The following is a 21392-nucleotide window of genomic DNA, read 5'->3' as shown; positions in this document are numbered from 1 at the left end:
AGTGGACTCGTAATCTGGTGAACGGGGTTTGATTCCCCGCTCCTCCACATGCAGCTGCTGGGTGACCTTGGGCTAGTCACACTTCTCTGAAGTCTCTCAGCCCCACTCACCTCACAGAATGTTTGTTGTGGGGGAGGAAGGGCAAGGAGAATGTTAGCCACTTTGAGACTCCTTAGGGTAGTGATAAAGTGGGATATCAAATCCAAACTCTTCTCTTCTTCTTCTTCTTCATAGGAGTGCAGCCCTAGTATAATAAACTGAGGGGTTTTTTTAAGCCCAAGGAACTTAAAAATCAATTCATACCCTGATCTAGGCAGCAGAATGAAGTTCAAATCATACTTTTAACGGCGTGGAAACGGTCAACCGGGAATAGGTGTTATGGAGCTGAAACCAGCTTTCAAACGTGGTTTTATGATGATGATACCACATGATTAACCCTCCGGGAACCTATCAGCCTGGCTTTCTCTAGTCGGCCCAAGGACAAACCTTATTAGAGCACTCCTGTAACGGGAAGCAGCATACAGGGCAGTATATTTTCTCAGGGCAGCCACAGGGCTCTTTTGTTTGACATTACAATAAGGGCGCTCAGCTGTTGCATTAAAATTTGATTTGGAGATAGTGGGGATTGCCTCCAGTATGCATTACGGGCCTTCAAAGAGGCTGCATCATTCATGAGGCCTCATTTACGTCCTGTAAGGTCAGGAGTCAGATGTTCAGAAGTTGAGAATGGGAAATTCAAATGACTTGACTGGAGAGGGGCTGCCGTTAATAAGGGCCGTATAATTGCCTGCACGGTGAGCATGTTTACTGGTATTCCCCTTCGCTATTAAGTACCTCCCCTCCACGCCAATGTATTTAGATAATAGTTGTTCATGCAGAGAACTGTCCTTGCCTACCATAAATACTGACAGGAAACTTGCTTCTCCAAGAACCAAGATGGCACCAGCCACACAGAAGAGGGAGTGAGCAGTAGGCTCAAAGTTTGGCAAATCATTAGAAAAATCCCTTAGGTAGCAGGTGTGCGTGTGTGGAATCCAGGACAACTCAAAGAGAATTGAGTCTTTTCAGTGGGCACAAACTGCCGACGGAGGGCTTGTCCACACTTTTGCTTGTGTGTGCTACTTTACCCAGGGAAAACCTGCAATTTACCACTGACTCAGAAGAAACGTCAATGGGTTTTTCCTGCAGATTTAAGTTTCTTCTGGTTCAGTGGTAAACAGTGGATTTTCCTGGGTAATAATAATTTTATTATTTATACCCCACCCATCTGGCTGGGCTGCCCCAGCCACTCTGGGCAGCTAGGACAAAAATAAAAAATAAAACCCAGAAAGCATGGGACAAGCAGAAAACCTCTTGGACCCATGCTTGGGAAAATAGAACCCAGTGGGAAGAGGGAATGGAACAAGGTATCTTGAGGAAGGCAAGACTGGCCGGAACTCTGAACGGGAGCACTCTGCTCTGCAGCACTTTATTGCAGTTCACAGCTGAAGCTTCTAAATCCAATTCATCGTCCTGAGATCCATCCAGTTTTGGGAATCTAGAGCAGCAATAGGGCTGGGCTCCTGGGTTCGTAAGCAAAAGTGAGCTCATTGACGTGAAATGGTGCCTTTTACGCTTAAAGCGTTGATGGTAATGTTGAGCAGGCTTCATGTCTCTCAAGAGCCTTTCTCCAGTTTTCTAACAGAAATCTCTTAACTGAACATAACAACAACAAAAACAAACAAACAATGCAATGCTATACACGTCCTGAGTTGAACAGACAGTAGTGATAGCTAGAAAAGTCACACAATCAAAGCAAGGAGCATGGAAAGAATAATGCAGTCAGGCTTCTAAAACCAAGTCAGTCTGTAAATAGTGGAAGTTTCAAAACTTAGTAATCTGAAAACTCTCTCATTAAGGAATCTCTCCCCCACCCCCAGCCACCATTTCGCAGACCCCAGAATCACCCTTACTTTATGTGGCATCTCTTTTGCTTCCTGCCCAATCGTTAAAGCAAAATGTAAAAAATACATATTTTGGGGGGGCTCAATCCTATCAGAAAGCAGCCTGGTCCTCTGCTGACAAGTCTCAACTGCCCTTTAATGAAACCTCATCCAAACACTTGCACAGTATTCCATGGGAATTTCAAGTACTGCTTATATGGCTTTAGTTTCCTTCCCACCCCAACCCCCTGCCAAATCATGAGGTCTAGAAACATGCTGGATGCTCAGCATCCCTTAGCAGCTACTAGATTTTGCCTCAAAAATCACAGGACAATCCTTTGGGTGAACATTTCTGGACTCCTTATCTAAATAAAAACTGCTAAAACAGATTGTTCGAGACTGAACTGGTTACATTATAGAAAGATGCTAATCCTAAATTAAAAGCCATCTCCTAGCATCCATTAAGCAAAAGGGTCACTTTAACCAGCACTGTGTCTAGAGCCAATATCATAAAAACAGCAATGTGTTGTTGATTTCATCTTCATTCCAGTGCCATATTTGTTGTGAAATTAAAAACAGATATCAAAAAAGCAGCCAATTTGCATCATGTGCTAAACTTGAAGCACCCTTAGACTCCAAAAAGAAAAGCAACCCCTATTCTGTCACGCAACAGATATTGATGCAATATCCTTTTGAGCAGGGATTTGGGAGGTAATGACAAATATGATAATACAATCTATTGAGTCCTGTTTCTGAATGCTAATCACTGTGGAGCAGCTGGGGGGAAAACACTTCCTTCCCCAGTACATAGAATCTCTACGTTACACAGCCTGTAGGGAATTGAGCTTGTCTGGAGTTTTCAAGTCGTACTGGTAATCCCAGTGACATGCATTATCTGATGAAGCACAGCTCTGCCCAATACATAATGAATGGCAGGCAGAAGAGAACTGGTGAGAAAGCTCCAAGCATAGGCAAAATTAGACCTGGTAGGGCTTAAACAAAAAACAAAAAAGCTGTGTGCCTATGAACTGGCATTCAATAGCACTTGCAAATGTCACAAGGACCTGGAAGACCTGAACTGGTTGTCAGAGGCCTGAATTCAAACTGCCACTTTGCTTGTGCACGAGCCATGCCCCTCTAGTACTCCTATTCTTCTTTGACTTCTGATCTTCGGAAAAGAATGAGGGAAAGTTTGAACCTATACAGCTCAGGACTGCTACCTCTCATATCGACATGCACAATGATGAACTCTGCCTTTTGAACTTCTTCTCAGGAGCCACACCTGTGTTGGTGTAAGATGGGGCCTTTTTGGTTGTGGCACTCCATCCTTGGAGCATATCCCCAGGCAAGTGTGCCTGAGGCCAATACTGAAGAACATAAGAAATGTTCTTGTTGGATAAAGCCAAATGTCTATCTAGTCCAACATTCTGTTTGCTCATCGGCTAACCAGATGCCTCCGGGTAGCCCATGAGTAGGACATGAGAACACATGACCCCCAACAGCTGGTTTTCAGAAGCACACTGCCTCTGATACCAGAGGTAATAGATAGCTGATAGCCATTGATATGATAGCCATATCTTATATGAAAAAGCCTTATCCTCCTTGTTCCTTTGAGGGACCAGGTGAATGTTTGCCTAGGCTCTTTAGATCATTTGCATGGTAACGCTGGATGCCTGCTGCTCAATGAGCTTAATCTTTATATTGTTGTTGTTAGAATTTATTTACCACCCTTTACCTGGGGGTCTCAGGGCGGTTCACAGAATAAAATCAAGATAGAAAACCACAAAATACATAATAAAAATAAAAACAACAACCCAATAGCCTCCCCCCCCCCAAAAAAAATTTTTTTAAAAGGGCATAGGATGTAAATCAGATCAACCAAAGGCCTGGTTAAAAAGGAATGTTTTTGCCTGGCACTTAAACATGTACAATGAAGGCGTCAGACAGGGAGCCACTGCAGAGAAGGCCCGTTCTCATGTTGCCATCCTCTGGACTTCTCGAGGAGGAAGGATATAAAGGATGGCCTCAGAAGATGATCTCAGGGTCCAGGTAGGTTCATATGGAAAGAGGCAGTCCTTGAGGTATTGCGGTCCTTGAGTTTGATTTAATTTATGATTGCCCTGCAAGTGGGTTTTTTTAATTTTTATTTTAAAGAATTCAAAGGCAGGGTCTGAAATTTGTGAGATAAAATGGTAAAGGGAAAGGAATTAATTCTGGGAACCAAGTGACAAGAAGGAACTAAAAATGCCATGTTGGTCATCTCTTTGTGCACCTGCAGATGTTCTGGAAGTGCAGGAAGTCCATTTGTTCAACCGTGAAGATGACATTAATAAGAGAGAACACCACACGGAGCGATACTACAACCTCAAGCTGATTGTGCGCCGAGGGCAGCCCTTCCACATCCAACTCACATTCAACCGCCCGTACAATCCAGAAAAGGACCATTTCTGGATTGAGTACATTATAGGTAAGTGTCAAATGGTGATGTTCACCACCACCCTTCTCTTCACTGGATTATTATACTAGACAGGGGGGCAAATGGATGAGATGGGAGTGGAGGAGGGTGTCCTTACAGATGGCAAAGACTGCTAGGTATGTAGAAGATACTGGTCTTTGTTTTGAAAAACAAAAAATAAAGCAAAAACAAATTATTTCTCAGTGCTTCAAACTGGGGTGGGTGGGACTGTGCATTTACATTTGAAATGAGCCATGGCAGGAGACAGAGAACGTTGAGCAATTTGCTTATTTATTAAATTTGTATGCCGCCCATCGTCCGTAGATCTCAGGGTAGTTCACAGCATAATAATGTGAGATTAAAAACACAAAATACATAAAGGTTTGTCCAGGCAGGAAGTGAGTGGAGTGAGTTCCAACACAAATGAACTTCAGCCTCCGTAAATCAGTTGTTAACGCCTCACCTTTCCTAAACACTATGGGGAGGAAGGGAACAAAATGGCTTGGTTTTAGACATAGCCATAGTTTAGCATTACAAGAATGAACACCCTACATTTCATGCGAGGAGGATACCAGAAGCTTCCACTTTCTGTTAGAGCTAACCACAGTTCCCTGTGCCACCCAGGAAGAGGAAAGTTCACACGAAGAACCCTTTCGATAGCCAGAGATGAGTCAGATTGGGGTAATAAGGAAGGTTAAAAGAAGGTCAGGGGATTCAGACACGGAAATGACTTGCCTTGTGTGGGAGGAACAGAAAGAAAATGCTGGATCATCTCTTGAATTTTCACGATTAGTCGAGGGCCACAGCTAGCCTTGAATGTTCCAAAAAGGCTTTTGCTGTTTCAGATCATCCTTCTGCCTGTCAAAGTAGTGGTCCCATTCTACGCAGGCAGCCGGCGGTGGAGAGCAGGGGGTGATGCTTGGGCTAATCATATAATCATTGATTCTAGGGTCAGATTTCAAACCTTCCTGATCCTGTTATAAAATAGAAAAACCTTCTCTTTGGAAAGTGCCTCTCCATGGGGGAGTCCTGCTGACTAATCCCAAAGAAAATAGCAAATCGCATTCCCTGCCCATCAAATCTCATTTTAATAAGGTGCCTTGAAAGAGGATGAGCTTGGACCTCTTCAGAAAATGCAAATGGACGCTCATTGCAAGATATGCTTGCCAGCTGGCAACTGTTTGCTCACAGGGAATGATGAATGGCCAAATCCTAGGTGATGCTTGCATTAGATCTGGCACTGGGTTCAGGGGATTCAATTATGCATATGCAGCCAGTTCCTGGCTGGCTGGCTGGCATGTATTTGGATCAGCTCTGGCCTCAACAAAGGGTCTCTCACTCACTCTCTCTCATCACAATGGCACACAGCAAAGCTAAGTTGCACACAGCCTTTGAGCATGTACAGAGTTCCAGCCAGAGCATCTCAGTAACATGAGCACCTGGTAATCATTAGTATACTGATCTAAAGACTGAAGTTCCATTTAACTATCATGGATTATTGCCATTTTAAAAAATCTATCCTCCATGAACTGTCACAATTTTTACAACCATCCAAGCTAGTGGCTATTGCTACATCTTTTTGGTAACGAGTTCTGTGTGTTTTTATTGCACAAAGAAATAGTCCTTTTCTTCCTTGGTTGGTTCAGAACATGCTGCATGTTTCATCGATTACTTGCTGATTACTCAATGCTTGATTCGTAATGGAAGAACAGTCTGCTTATGAAAAACATTTGTGCTGTGTTAAAGTTGCTGTTGACTAATAAGCTAATTCTGTGTGCTGCAGTTATATAGGGCAGTATTCAACCACATTTTACCTAGAGTAAATCCACTGAAATTAAGCTTACATTTGCATTCTCTTTCTGCATCTGAGTGCCTGCGAACTACTGAGTCCATGACATTTGTGGCAAATTTACTATTCAGTCTACATGACTTACTGATGCAAATCTTTCTCCACAGCCGTCTCCCCTACTGTTATAAACTCTTTGAGAATTATTTTTGATTTGACATTTAATTTGTCTTCCTAGGAACTAGCTGTATTTTTGCATTTGTATTATTGTCTGCCCCCCCTTTCTGTTGCTGCACAATAATCGTGTAGCCATTTATTAAATCTGCTAGTTAGGAATTAGCATGCATTTAGCTTTTTCATTTCTATATGGTGATAAGGTGTGCCTTTTCAGGTTTTCCTTTCAGGTTCTTTTTCATTTTGAAGGAAGGATAGTCCATGTATGTTTGGATAAAATCATTTGCATTGTCAGTTAAATAATACAGACGGAGTCCAGAGAGAAAAGAAACTCCGATAAGACTTTACTGAGGAAGACTGAATAAAAACAGTGTATAACTCGAGGAGAATGAAACAGAGAGGTTTTGTCTTTCTTACTTGTACATATCAGGGAGACATTCAACTAAACATACAGAGGGAAACTCCCGCAGAAGTATCTAGCCAATCAGAGCACATGCCACCTCACGAAAGATCATGCCACGGCCTAGGTGCTAAGCAACACCTCCATCTCGCCTCCTGGCTAGCTGACTTACTGATAACAGAAGTAACCCTTAAACTAGAAACTGAATGACCCCTGCTGTTCCACTTTCAACAAAAGGAGGTTGAATCTTGGGTAGTATTAGAGAAAACGCAATACATAACTGGGTTTTCACCATGAATTCCTTGGTGAACTACCCATCACATTCCATTCTTCCCTATTCCCGTTCAGGGCTCAGATCTGGTAACTTGAGTCACCACCAAACAGCTGCTAAATACGGGTAGGAGGCATGGTGTGCTTTGCTGCTTTGCAGGAATGGAGAGAAGTTGGAGGCATGGAGATGCTGATCCCACCTGCCATGTTCTCCCTGCAACCTGCAGGACTCACAGCAGAGATAGGAAACCTATGGCCCTCGAGGTCTAGTTGAACCACAACTCCCCTCATCCCTGACCATTGGCTGTGCTGGGTGAGGCTGAAGGGAGTAGAAGACCAACAACATCTGGAGGACCAGAAATCCCCCATCTCTGATCTGTAATTTAGCCTCATCCCTTGGACACTCTTATTCCAGTGCATACCTTACCCTCCTACTGTTGGGCACAGAGCATACAGATCCCCGTCTGTTGAGTATATCCATAGCAGGTGATGTTGTGTCAGTTCCATATCCTTATTGAAAATATGAGTCCTCCTAATAATGGCTTGTTCAAAAGGCAGCTAAAAGATCACATCAATCTCCCCTTTTATTGTGTCTTCCTGGGTCCGACATTAAATCTGTTGATAAATTTATACGCCACCTCCTTGCATTAATGATCTTTTTCTTACAGCTGTAAATCTTCGGATCCATTTGAACTCTGCCAAACTGGCTTCTTAAAATCCATACATATTGGTCTAAACGCCCTAAACACTTTTGTTATAAGCCAATTGACTGATATACATAACAGCATCCATAAAAGAGCTCTTGGGTTAAAGTTGGCATTTTCTTGGCTCCTGTATTCCTGTAAATCCATGGATTCTTGGACAAAGATAACTTTGCCTTTCTCTTCTTCGCTCTGGTACTCAGTCCTGTTGCTCTTTATAACTGTGCAGTCAAAGCTGTAAAGAAAAGGTGAGGACAGACCTATCTGGGCTGGGTGGAATAAGAATTCTCTTCCACAGGCAGGGATGTAAGAAGGCAGCATTTTTATTTACTCCTTAATATTTGTCATAGAATCCAGATTGCGGCAGCTAGACTGGTGACTGGGAGTGGCCGCCAGGACCATATAACACTGGTCCTGAGAGATCTGCATTGGCTTCCAGTACGTTTCCAAGCACAATTCAAAGTGTTGGTGCTGACCTTTAAAGCCCTAAACAGCCTTGGTTTTGTATACCTGAAGGAGCTTCTCCACCCCCATCGTCCAGCCCAGACACTGAGGTCCAGCGCCAAGGGCCTTCTGGCAGTTCCCTCACTGCGAGAAGTGAGGCTACAGGGAAGCAGACAGAGGGCCTTCTTGGTAGTGGCGCCCGCCCTGTGGAATGTCCTCCTATCAGATGTCAAGGAAATAAACAGCTATCCTATTTTTAAAAGACATCTGAAGGCAGCCCTGTTTAGGGAAGTTTTTAATATTCAATCCTGTATTGTTTTTAACACTTGATTGGGAGCTGCCTAGAGTGGCTGGGGAAACTCGGCTAGATAGGCGGCGTACAAATAATAAATTATTATTATTATTATTATTATTATTATTATTATTATTATTATTATTATTGTATCATAGAACTGTAGAGTTGGAAGTTACCCTAAGGATCATCTAGTTCAACCCTCTGCAATTCAGGAATATGCAGATCTCCCATATGGGGACTAAACCTGCAAACTTTGTGTTATCAGCACCACGTTCTAACTGACTGATCTTTCCATGACTCACATGAATCACTGTTTCAGTTCCACCCAGTATTTACTCATCATGTTGACCAGCATGGCAAAATTGCATAACTTAACGTAATTTACATTGTAATTATGATATTCCACCCCATGCAAAAGGCCGCCCGTTTCACTGCAAAGGAATTCCCGTGCAAGTGGAGAGCAATAGCAATCCATTGCATATTGTTTGTGGACTGAAAGTAGCAAAATCCAATAGGAGTTTCTGAATTGATTTCTGCTCAGGACATGGGATGAATAAGAGAACACGGGCAATTTCCACTTCTGTTTCTGTTGGCAATTTTCAGCATCCCTGGCTGAAGGTAAATTAAGATCTACTGGGAGGCCTCTGGGCCTTTTGTAGTCTATCAGCAAGGGCGTTTGACTCCCAGGCATTGCAATAGCAAAACTACCTTCCCCGATGAGGCTGTTGAAACAAAGAAAACTAACCAGGGCTGAGTGGACTTTTGTGTGAAAGGACTGTGAGCTCAGGTCAGTTCTGCTACCGAAAACAAATCCCTAGGTTTAGAATGTGCTCAGGGGCATCTCGCTCCTTAATTCTGACTTTGGGTGCTTCCAGGCGGTGACTATTTTTGGGTTGGGAGTCAGTCAAATACTGACAAATTCGGATTGTGCTCTTATAGTCAATTGGGAGGTTTTGCACAACAAATTCACTTCCCCCAACGACTGGACTTCCTGTGATATGGAAAGTGATGGAAAAATGCACTGGAAAGTGTGGGACAATTACACTTGTTGGATCAGGATGAGTTTCAGAATTGCGTACAGTGGTCCTAGCTTAGCAGCTGGCACGCAACATTTTTGGGGGGGAGGGGGAGTGAGTGTGGTTCACATATTTTAGGAAACAACGATTCAACAGTAATAAATAACAGCTTTTTCAAAGGGTGGAGTCTTTTGCAGAGTATGAGAACAATATGGTGTCACAAAGACCACTATTGAATTAATGAGTCTCCTCCTCCTCCTCCTCCTCCTCCTCCTCTTCTTCTTTTCATTTAACAGAAACTTGGGAGTTTGATTAATTAGCCATGCAACACTTAGCTGCAAATGGCACGATGTGAAAAGCACATTTTTTCTTTAAAAAAATTGTTATAATGAGTAAGATGTGTGCTGGCTGGTGCTGAAGGGACTTCTGGTTCAAAACATCTGGAGAGCTCCACTGGCAGAGGAAAGGGGGGTGCGGTGGGGGTGGTTCACCTCGAGTGTCATCCCTGAGGGGGGTGACATCACCATGCCACCCCCCTGGGACGCTCGTCCCGCCCCCAGGTGCACAGCATGGGCTCTGCTCCTGGTGCTGGAGCAGCTAGCTCCGCCTCTGGAGACCACTAGAATGGCAAATACTAATAGCTGTTTGACACCATGATTCAGAGCAATTGTGACAGCAATTTCTATACACTTTGACAAAACAGAGAGAGCTGCGATTGTGCCAGGGGAGGATCAGTCTCAGGTCTTCAACCTATCACCCCACAGCTGAGACTTATAGGTACAGCTGCTAAAGGCATTGTGTATACTTTGGTTCTTCTTGCAGTCCCATGAACTGCAAGAAGATCAAACCTATCCATTCTGAAGGAAATCAGCCCTGAGTGCTCACTGGAAGGACAGATCCTGAAGCGGAGGCTCCAATACTTTGGCCACCTCATGAGAAGAGAAGATTCCCTGGAAAAGACCCTGATGTTGGGAAAGATGGAGGGCACAAGGAGAAGGGGACGACAGAGGACGAGATGGTTGGACATTGTTCTCGAAGCTACCAGCATGAGTTTGACCAAACTGCGGGAGGCAGTGGAAGACAGGAGGGCCTGGCGTGCTCTGGTCCATGGGGTCACGAAGAGTCGGACACGACTAAACGATAACAACAACAATACTTTGGTTTACTTCTCTGGTTTTATTTGTGGAATTAACTGGGTATTTTCTCTTAAGAGAACGGTGGGAAACTGCAGACCCCCCAAGTGTTCCTGTTTTCCAGGGACAATCCGAGATTTACAGAAGCCATCCTGGTTTCTGATTTGATCCCTGAATGTCCTGCTTTTTCCATAGGATGTCCCAATTTTCTTCAGAGAAATATTGAAGGGTATGGAGTTATGCGACCCCATAAAACAAGGAGATGAGTAACTATACAACCTTTAGAAGACATCTGAAGGCAGCCCTGTACATGGAAGTTTTTAAATGTTTAATATTTTATTATGTTTTTATGTATGTTGGAAGCTGCCCAGAGTGGCTGGGGCAACCCAGTCAGATTAGCGAGATATAAGTAATAAATTGATGGAGATGGAGATGGAGATTATGATGGAATAGGACGTCCTTACAGTGGACCCTCCGGATATGAACTGAATTCATTCTGGGGTCCTCACATACCCTGAAAAGTCCAAAACATGAGGCGCTGCTTTTGCACATGCGCACAGTGCGATAGAGTGCTTCTGTGCATGTGCAGGCAGTGTGCAGAGCATTTCTGCACATGCGCGCGCGGCAAAATCTGGAAGTATACACTTCTGGGTTTGCTGCGTTCACAACCCGAAAGTTATGTTACACGAAGGTAACGTAACCCGAGGGTCTACTGTATTTTCATCAGAGAAATCGGAGGATATGGAACTGGATGAGACTGGTGGGCCAGATCCTTATCTGCCTTACCCAGCCTCTGCCCCTGTGGGCCACTCTTCACAAGTGAATGGGTGGCCCACCTGTCATGCACCTGACATCAGAAGGACATCAGCTGACGTGGACTTTTGTTGGGACTTCAAAGCACGTCACAAAAAGCCCTGCACAACTCTGAAGCACCGACAATCAGCTGGTTGCCTCGACTTCAAAGCGTCATGAAGGACTCTTTGCAAGGAATAATGGAATCCTAGAGATGGGACCATGAGGATCATCTGCATGCAGGAATCTTTTGCCCAACATGGGGCTCAAACCCAAGACCCTGAGATTAAGAAGTTTGCAAAAAGCATTGTGCTGTGCTTTGAAGGTCTGCCGGCCAGGTGATAAATGATGCTTCGGAGAACCCTTTTGACCCAGCCCAGCTTATTTTTACCTTCCGACACTGGACGTCATCTTTGATGTTAGGTGCTTGGCAAGTGGGTGTGGCTTGACAGAAATGGCCTATTAGGTCCAATAAGGAGGCCCAGCATGCCCCATGGTCAGAGGTTCTTCACCCCTGTATTCATAGTATCACCAGAGGGTGGCAACACGAGAACGGGCCTTCTCTGCAGTGGCTCCCTGTCTGTGGAATGCTCTCCCCAGGGAAGTACACCTGACACCTTCACTATATACCTTTAGGTGCCAGGCAAAAACATTATTTTTTTAACCAGGCCTTTGGTTGATCTTATTGACATCCAACACCCTTTTAGAATGTGGCTTTGGGGGGGGGTGTTATTGGGTTGCTGCTTTCAGTTTGATTTTATATTGTGTTGTGAACCGCTCTGAGACCTTCAAGTATAGAGCGGTGTATACGTTGAATAAATAAATAATAATAAATAATATTAAAAATGAATTTTGGTGATACCCCCTACTCTTGCCCTCCTCGTAGCATACCCTCCAACATTTATCTGATGAAAACAGGGATGTGCTATTCAACAACAACAATAACAATTTTACAACTTATACCCTACTAATCGGACTGGGTTGCCCCAGCCACTCTGGGCAGCTTCCAACATATATATATATATAATAAAATAAAACATTTTTAAAAACACCCTTCTCTATACGGGGCTGCCTTCGGATGGCTCAGGGGTCAAATAACTCCATACCTTCCAACATTTATAACTTGGCTATTTATAACCCTGTCACAATTATTATATTTCCTGGACGTGCCTGGAAGCCAGTGATACGGATGAAGGGTCAAATAAATAATTAAATAAAGAGAGGGAGAGAGCCCTGTCCTTGTTATCTATCTGATCTGTGGTGGTGGCTGGGGGGGAGGGGCGAACACCCTCTGCATTCAAAAATACTGCTTGAAGGGATGGAGAGGAATATCTGGAATGGGAAGCAGCAACCAGGAAGCCCGTATACAGCTGTTGTTTTGAGGCTTGCTTGCTCCCTCTGCTGGTTGCATGGGGCCAGGCACCCTTGGTTGCTGAGCTTGCTGTGCACAAAGGCTGGATTTGAGATGGATGAGATTGAGGATGATGTAATTGGAACCTTGTTGCTAGCAGATGGTAGCAGCACCGCTGTCCCTTTTCATAGGTTCTGAAGGATTTTTTGTTTTTTTGTACTGCTTCATATAAGCTTGCAAGCTTCACCAGCAGGGATGTAAGAAATATGTGTGTGTATTTGCCCTGTTAAGGAAGTGATTAATCTGCTGTACCAATGCTCAGGCAGGGATTTGTTATTTATTTGTTTATTTGTTTCATTAAATAAATACCGTCCTTCATCCATAGATCTCAGGGCAGTTCGCAATATAAAATACAAGATAAAAACTCAAAACGCATAATAAAAACAATGGCAATGACAAAAGCCACAAACCAAAAACGCCCCTCCACGAGAGCCAGCTTGGTGTAGTGGTTAAGAGCAGTGGACTCATAATCTGGTGAACCGGGTTCGCTTCCCCGCTCCTCCACGTGCAGCTGCTGGGTGACCTTGGGCTAGTCACACTTCTCTGAAGTCTCTCAGCCCCACTCACCTCACAGAGTGTTTGTTGTGGGGGAGGAAAGGGAAAGAAAATTGTTAGCTTTGAGACTCCTTAGGGCAGTGATAAAGTGGGATATCAAATCCAAACTCTTCTTCCTCCTCCTCCTCCTCCCACTCCCACAAACACATTTAAATGGATATAGAATGTTAACCAGCCCAAGGCCTGGTTGAAGAGGAACGATTTTGCCTGGCACCTAAAGGTGTACAATGAAGGTGCCAGGCAAGCCTCAGAGAGCATTCAACAAATGGGGAGCCACTGCAGAAAAGGCCTGTTCTCGTGTTGCCACCCTCCAAACCTCTCGTGGAGGAGTTGCATGAAGAAGGGCCTCAGAAGATGATCTCAGGGTCCAGGTAGGCCCATATCGAGAGAGGCGGTCCTTGAGGTATTGAGGTCCTAAGCCATTTAAAGCTTTATAGGTCAAAAACAGCACTCTGAATTGGACCCAGGAGCTAATCAGCAGTCAGTGCAGTTGGGTCAGGATCGGTGTAAAGTGCTCAAGCCATCTTGTTTTAGTGATCAATCTGACTCCTGAATTCTGCACCAGCTGAAGTTTCTGCACCACCTTCAGAGACAGCCCTACATAGAACACATTGCATTAATCTAGCCAACTAGATAGCAGAAGTTAGACTATCCCTGTCCAGACAGGGGTGGAGCTGGGCCACCAGCCAAAGCTGATGGAAGGCACTCTGCGCCACTGAGGCCACGAGCCTCAAGCGACAGCAAAGGATACAGAAGTACCCCCAAGCCATGTACTCCTTCCTTCAGAAGGAGTGTAAGAGCAAGTGCAGGCAACCTCCCAGCCATCTGGGCTAGGGAACCACCCACTAACAGTGCCTCAGTCTTATCTGGATTGAGCTTCAATTTGTTGGCTCTCATCCAGTCCATGATCAAGGATAAAGACTTGTCTCTGCTGCCCCCAGAGGGCAGGAGGACTAGATATAATGGTGTTCAGTTGCAGGCAAGTAGATTCTGGTTAAACATGAGGAGAAACGTGTTGATGGTAAGAGTGGAGGCAATTACCTAGGGATTGTCTTTGTTGGAGGTCTCTGAGCAGCCATCTCTGTGGGATGGTATGGCTCTGGGTTTTTTGCCTCAAGCAGGGGAGGTGGCCTGGAATACTTCCAAGGTTCTTTCCAACTCTAGAATTCATTAATAGTTGCAGTAGAATGGTTGTTCTGTTACACAATGTGATCATGCTTTGTGTTGAACAGGTTCCAAAGTAGCATCAGTGTTGTTCGAATTGTATTTATGCAAGGTGCCTTGGAGATCCATCTGGTTCAAAAGTTAGGATAGATATAAAAATCTTGATGGAAACTGGGAATAGAAGAGAATTTTGTCCAGTCTGTGTTGTAAAACAAACCGACCCAATTCACACCTTCCAGGCTACTACATCAATACAAAAACAATTCTCCTTTTGATTTTGCACTTCTCCAAATTTGGTGAAATATTTCTCAGCTCAGTGCACCAAAATGCATTCCTCTTTTAGAAGAAAATGTGTTTAGGAATGTGTACATTAAGATACTCTATGTGTTAGATTGCCATCAATGGTGGAGGGATGGAGTCAATCTATGGTTTTAAAGGCTGTTGCTTGTTTAATGGGGTTTTATCTGTGATAGTACATTATTGAGATACAGAAATTACTGTTTTAAATTGAGTACTTTATTATGTTGCATCCCAAAAAGGTATTGGTTTTTTTGAGGAAGGCCATGTTAGAAATATTTTAAGTGAATAAATGTACACAAAACTATTATCTTGATCTACATATGTAGTTTGAGTTCAGAATTCACTGGATGCAAATAGTAGCCTAAAGATCAATGAACAAATGATGATGAAAAGCTTGAATCAAGAAGCCCTAATTATGCAAGGCTCTCTCTTTTTTACGTTCTGCTTGATTCGGCTTCAAATTACCCCGTTTCTAAATATAAATGTCAAAGATTAAAGCAACCAAAAGGGGCTGTGATAACAAGCTGCATAAACAAACGTTTCAGATACGCTTGTGCTTTAAATCTGTATCATTTTTGTGGCACTGAATACTGAGCAGGCACTTTGCAGTTTTAAATTGTTCCCACAACCCTCAAGTACCAGATATTTATCTGTGTATTTGCTCAGTGCCATCAAGGCGCATGGCGTCTTACAGAGTGCATGAGGAGAGTTGTCTACCCCAAGGAGCTTCCAGTAATCTCAGATCTGACCAGAGGAAATAGTGGAAGGGGAGGGGAAGGAGACAAGAGTAAGCACAGAAAAAAGGTGTGATCCAATTACAAGTGTTAGGCCTTGTTACAGCCTTTGCTGTAGCAAGGAGGTGGGACTTAGGAGGTTGAGCGAAAGTCTTCATGATACAGGTGGGACCTGAGAGGTGTGGCATCATTCAGGAAGGGAGGCAAGTCCTCCACTGCAGGTGGTTGGACTCGATGAGCCTTGGGACCCTTCCAACTCTACAGCTCCATGATACAGGGCAACAGGAGAAAATGGGCAGAGGTGTGTTTTTTTTTCCTGGACTACAGCTCCCATCATCCCTTATCACTGGCCATGCTGGTTGGGGCTGATGGGAGTTGTAGTCCAGAAGCATGTGGAGGAGGCCATGCTTATTATGCCTGGACCACATAGCAGTGCTACATCTCATATTGATGCCTGTTGTCTCTGAATGCATGCATGCTTCCTAACAAGTCCATAAGAAGAAGAGTTTGAATTTGATATACCGCTTTATCACTACCCGAAGGAGTCTCAAAGTGGATAACATTCTCCTTTCCCTTCCTACCCCACAACAAACACTCTGTGAGGTAAGTGGGGCTGAGAGACTTCAAAGAAGCGTGACTAGCCCAAGGTCTCCCAGCAGCTGCATGTGGAGGAGCGGGGAATCGAACCCGGTTCACCAGATTACGAGACTACCGCTCTTAACCACTACACCACACTGGCTCCCAATATGTTCATAAAAATATGAACTATGAAAGAGAAATCAAATGCATTCCTCACCCACAAAAAGAGGACATTAGAGAGGCCTCCTTCTCCTCCTCTTCTTCCAAATATGCAGGTTCAGCAAGCTGATTTTTCTCCTGGCATTTCACTTTCTTTAGTAGTTGGGTTTCCTTCTGGGCTTGGCTTGCCATTATACTGTAGAGCAGAGCTGAAGCTGAGCCCCTACTGTAGAGAGAGGAAAGGTCAGGCCCAGCCACCGTTCAAAGAACGAGTCGGCATTCAACTTGCTGATCCCATTGTTAGCTGCCACCGGCCTCTCATCTTGGTTGCCTCTTTAGCATCTCCCTCTCCACCTGATTCCCTTTGAAGCCCCCTTTTAAAGCGTCCTTTGCTCTATCTTCCCAAATGTGCTATTGATTTGGCTTTTCTTTCTTGTGTTGCTTCTTTTGAAGGCCTCTTTCTTCTTCCATAGGGCCCAAATATTCTGGGTTAGATGGAAGGTTTCCTGAGTTGTGTCAACCAAGGCCACAGGAACCAAAATATAAACTAGAATTGCACTGGAGATTAAAGTAGAAGAACCCTGTCAATAGAGATAAATCCAGGGCTTTATAGGGGCTGTATCTAATCTCTAGATACACCACGTTCAGTGCCAAAGTTCAGGTCCCAAAAATGTATTTCTGCAATTATGTCTCCTGCTAAACCAGGAACATATCCCTGTCTTTGCTCTGTGCACCCTTCCTGAGCACAGCAGTTCCTACTTTACAGGAATATGCGGAGTGGGACAGTTCTAGGGTATTGGAACCTGCATTATACCAAGTTAGGTCCATGTAGCTCAGCATAATCCAAGGATGATGAACCTTTGGCCCTTCAAATGTTGCTAGACTACAACTCCCATAATCCCTGGCAATAATACCTCACCTAGTTCATCCCGCCCCCAAGTGCAGGGCACCTGAGCAGCGAACTACACTGCTGCCATTGGCCAGGCTGCCTGGGACTGATTGGAGCTAGTGTCCATCAACATCTGGAATACCACAGGTCCTCCACCTTTGATATACAAGTTGGTAATCATGGGAGGACAACATGCCCACCTGCGCAATTTATATGGGTGGGTGATGTTTGTAGCTAATATTGGGGAAGAGCCCACTTTGCTGGCTATTTTCAGATAGCTCCCATTGGTAGCTAATCCTAACATTTGTAGAATTTAATATTGAGGCCTGGAACCTTTCTGTGACTAGGGCGGGGTGGCAAATTATCTCTTTTTTCCCCTACTGAGGGCTGCATATGCTTGAGGGCAATCTGTGGGTGGGTGAAATGCCTGAGCAAAACATTGGTCAGATCCACCCCTTCCCCCCCTCTCTTTCTGTCTCTCATTCTGACACCCCCTTCTCACTTTCTGGGCCGATCTGCACCGTGCTTTAAAAACACATACAACATACATTTAAAGTACATGACCTCCCCCCAGAAGGAGCTGTTGTTTCCCACCACACAGATACAAGACCTAGCACCCTTAACAAACAAAAGTTCCCAAGATTCTTTGGTATCAGTCATGTGCTTTAAATATGCATTGGATATGCTTTAAATGTATGGTATGGATCTGCCATGGAGAGCCAGTGTGGTATAGTGGTTAAGAGTGGTAGTCTCGTAATCTGGGGAACCGGGTTCGCATCTCCGCTCCTCCACATGCAGCTGCTGGGTGATCTTGGGCTCTGAATTCTCTCAGCCCCACTCACCTCACAGTGTGTTTGTTGTGGGGTAGGAAGGGAAAGGAGATTGTTAGCTGCTTTGAGACTCCTTTGGGTAGTGATAAAGCAGGATATCGAATCCAAACTCTTCTTCTTCTGCCCGGCTCTTTCTAATGCCCCATTTCTCTCCCCACCTAGCAGGCTGCCAGAGGAGGGACACATCACTCTTGTCAAAAGTCTGAACTGATTGCTTACAGAGGGCTTTTGCCAATCCATTTTGGCTCCCACCTGTTCCCCACTGCCTATGTCCTTGCCAAAGCTCTCAATTGATTGTTTTCAGGGGGCTTTCCCCTTTCTTTCCATTTCTCACAATCTTTTGGCTTTTCCCATTTTTACCCCCTAATTGCTCTCCTTCCTTCCTTCCTTCCTTCCTTCCTTCCTTCCTTCCTTCCTTCTTTCTTTCTTTCTTTCTTTCTTTCTCTGTCTCTCTTTCCAGGCTTCCCTCCCTACATGAAATTAGGTAGAGGGCCACAGGTTCTCCACTCTAATATAGGGAGACCTGCAAGGATGTTGGTGATTAGAAGATTCTTCAGTGTACTCAATGAAGGAATTTGTTTACAGGGTATTTTTGTGACTTCCAAGTCTTGGGTTCTTTTGTCCCTGTTTTATGTAAACAATGCAAACTTCTGCAAGTTGGTTTTAAGGAGCAAGCAGATGTTAAAGATAAAAACGTTGACAAGAAAGCTAAATTATGCAGACAGTATATATATATAAAAGCAGTAAATCTACTGTAATCCTACTGACTTCCGTTGGGCAGTTCCCAGCCCAGATTTTGCTGCACCATCAAAATGTAAGACAACGATTCATCCGCTGCACTCATACGCAAAACTATATTTCTGCCTCTTCTCTTCCCATCTCTGCAGGGCGATATCCACAACAAAGCAAAGGCACATATATCATCGTCCCTTTGGTTCAAGATCTGGAAAGCAGCAAATGGGGTGCTAAGATCACTCACAGTGACGGAAGTTCTGTTGGCCTGAATATCATGCCAGCTGCTGACTGCATTGTGGGGAAATTCCGCATGTATGTCGCCGTCTTGACTCCGATTGGCATTCTCAGGACAAGGAGAAACCCAAACACAGATACGTACATCCTGTTCAACCCCTGGTGTGAAGGTAAGGAATGTGCAGAGGATGTGGGGAGGAGGATTGCCCTATTAACATATTTGGTATTCAACAGCATTAGCAAAAACCCTGCCTCAATATCTGTAGGCTGTGTACACTGGACACTGAGGTCCAGCGCCGAGGGCCCTCTGGCGGTTCCCTCACCGCAAGAAGCAAATTTACAGGGAACCAGGCAGAGGGCCTTCTCGGTAGTGGCACCCGCCCTGTGGAACGCCCTCCCACCAGATGTCAAAGAAATAAACAACTATCTGACATTTAGAAGACATCTGAAGGCAGCCCTGTTTTGGGAAGATTTTAATATTTGATGGATCATTGTATTTTAATATTCTGGTGGAAGCCGCCCAGAGTGGCCGGGGAAACCCATCCAGATGGGTGGGGTATAAATAATAAATTAGTATTAGTATTAGTATATACACATTTCCATTTCCTTTGGCTCCAGTGCACTTCCACCACTGGGGTTTGAAGCCATGTACATGGAAAATTAGCCACAATCCATATCTATCCTGTAGTTTCTTGAGAAATTCTCCTGTTCGATGCATTTTCCCTCAAACCAGCTTCCATCCAATCTGAAAATGCAAGCCACATTTACGTTGCAGTTAAGCTGAAGTGCGAACATTTGTGGGTTCAGCCATTGCACATGCTCAGGCGATAGCGTCATGAATAGGAGTTGTGGTTTGTGTGTGTGTGCATGGGAAAGCAAACAGGTAAGGGTGCATCAGACAAAGACATCCTCCCCCCCCCCCGGTGTGTACAGCAATGTGCAAACGTGACTTGAAACACAATTCAGCAGGGGTGGGGTAGGAACCTCACTGTATTTTAAGCTACTAATGCATACATAGTTGTATAAACCCAAAGTTTTATAGGGGGTGGAGAGCTATCCTCTATACATAAAGAATACGAAGATGAAGAGCCATATACATTTTTAAGCATCGTGCCAAACAGATTTCAACAGATTCTTTTTCATGTGTTCACTGGGTGGATGCAGGCAAACCAAAAAACCACCCCAAACGTCATGGGGCAAAAGAAATTCTCTGATTTTTACCTCATGCTTACCCTTACAAGATGGCCAAGGGTTTTCAGATATTTTTTGTTTCTTGCTTTAAAGAAAAGCTTTTTAAAAAGAGGCTTTCCCCATAGCTTCCCGCCAGCCAAAAATGACTTGGAAGTGATATTGTTTCGTGTTGTAGCACATCACTCCCAAGGCATTTGGGAATGTGTGGTTGGCAGGAAGTGGCATGAGGCTCTCTCCACAGGTTTCCATGGACTGAACTTCCCACTAAGTCCTAGGACAGGAAGTGGCAACCACCTCCTAAAATTCTCCTCCACCCCAAGAAACTGGCCCCAGTTTTTACAAGGGAAGAACATTTTCAGGAAACTGGTGTGTATGTGTGTGTTCAGGGCTGTACTTCAGTGGGAGAGCATTTGTTTTGCATACAAGAAGGTTCCAGATACAGCCTCTGGCATCTCCTGGTAGGGCTAGGAATGTTACCTGCCTGAAACCCTGGAAAGCCACTGGCAGTGCTGGGCTTGATGCACAATATAAGGCAGCTTCCTCTGTTCCTATTCCACCACTATTCCTATTACTAAAAGAGCACATAGGTAAAAGGTAAAGGCCCCCTGGATGGTTAAGTCCAGTCGAAGGTGACTATGGGGCTGCAGCACTCATCTCGCTTCAGGCTGAGGGAGCTTTCCGGGTCATGTGGCCAGCAGGACTAAACTGCTTCTGGCACAATGAAACACCGTGACAGAAACCAGAGCTCATGGAAACACCGTTTACCTTCCCACCACAGTGGTACCTATTTATCTACTACTTGCACTGATGTGCTTTTGAACTGCTAGGTTGCCGGAACTAGGACAGAGCAACAGGAGCTCACCCCGTTGTGTGGATTCGAACCGCCGACCTTCTGATCAGCAAGCCCAAGAGGCTCAGTGGTTTAGACAAATATGACAAGGGGAGGAATGTTCATCATGAAGATTGTAGCTAGATTTTAGCCTTTTGTCTTTGACTATAATTTGTTTATCAATAAGCCAACACACACATGACTTAACAGAATCAACCAACAGGCTGATTTAACGTTTGATAAGGTTGTGTTGTTGTTGTTTTTAAAGAGAAAGAAATGTGAGTAGAACCCAAAATTATTTCTCCCTTTGTATCACACATTAATTATCTGGTGTGCCTCACAAACACCACTGTGCAGTTGGGTCGATATTTTCCTACATTTTATAGATTGAGGA

At 44.4% G+C, this 21392-nt stretch overlaps 1 protein-coding gene across 3 annotated transcripts in view; it reads left to right on the top strand.

The window, feature by feature from the left end:
• Nucleotides 1-21392, top strand: part of F13A1 (coagulation factor XIII A chain) — a 217369-nt gene that overhangs the window by 4228 nt on the left and 191749 nt on the right. For all 3 annotated transcript variants that reach the window (XR_014550598.1, XR_014550599.1, XM_083623854.1), the window contains exons 3-4: nt 4201-4389; nt 18897-19148. Coding sequence is in view for 1 of the 3 variants with exons in the window: in XM_083623854.1 (XP_083479980.1) it covers nt 4201-4389; nt 18897-19148 (441 nt within the window). In the remaining 2 variants the exon portion in view is untranslated. The remainder of the gene's footprint in view (nt 1-4200; nt 4390-18896; nt 19149-21392) is intronic.

This window comes from Podarcis filfolensis (assembly GCF_964270895.1).
Source record: "Podarcis filfolensis genome assembly, chromosome: 7".
NCBI classification, from domain to species: domain Eukaryota; kingdom Metazoa; phylum Chordata; class Lepidosauria; order Squamata; family Lacertidae; genus Podarcis; species Podarcis filfolensis.
Note: the sequence above shows the minus strand (reverse complement) of the source record. Positions and strands in the feature narration are given on the sequence as shown.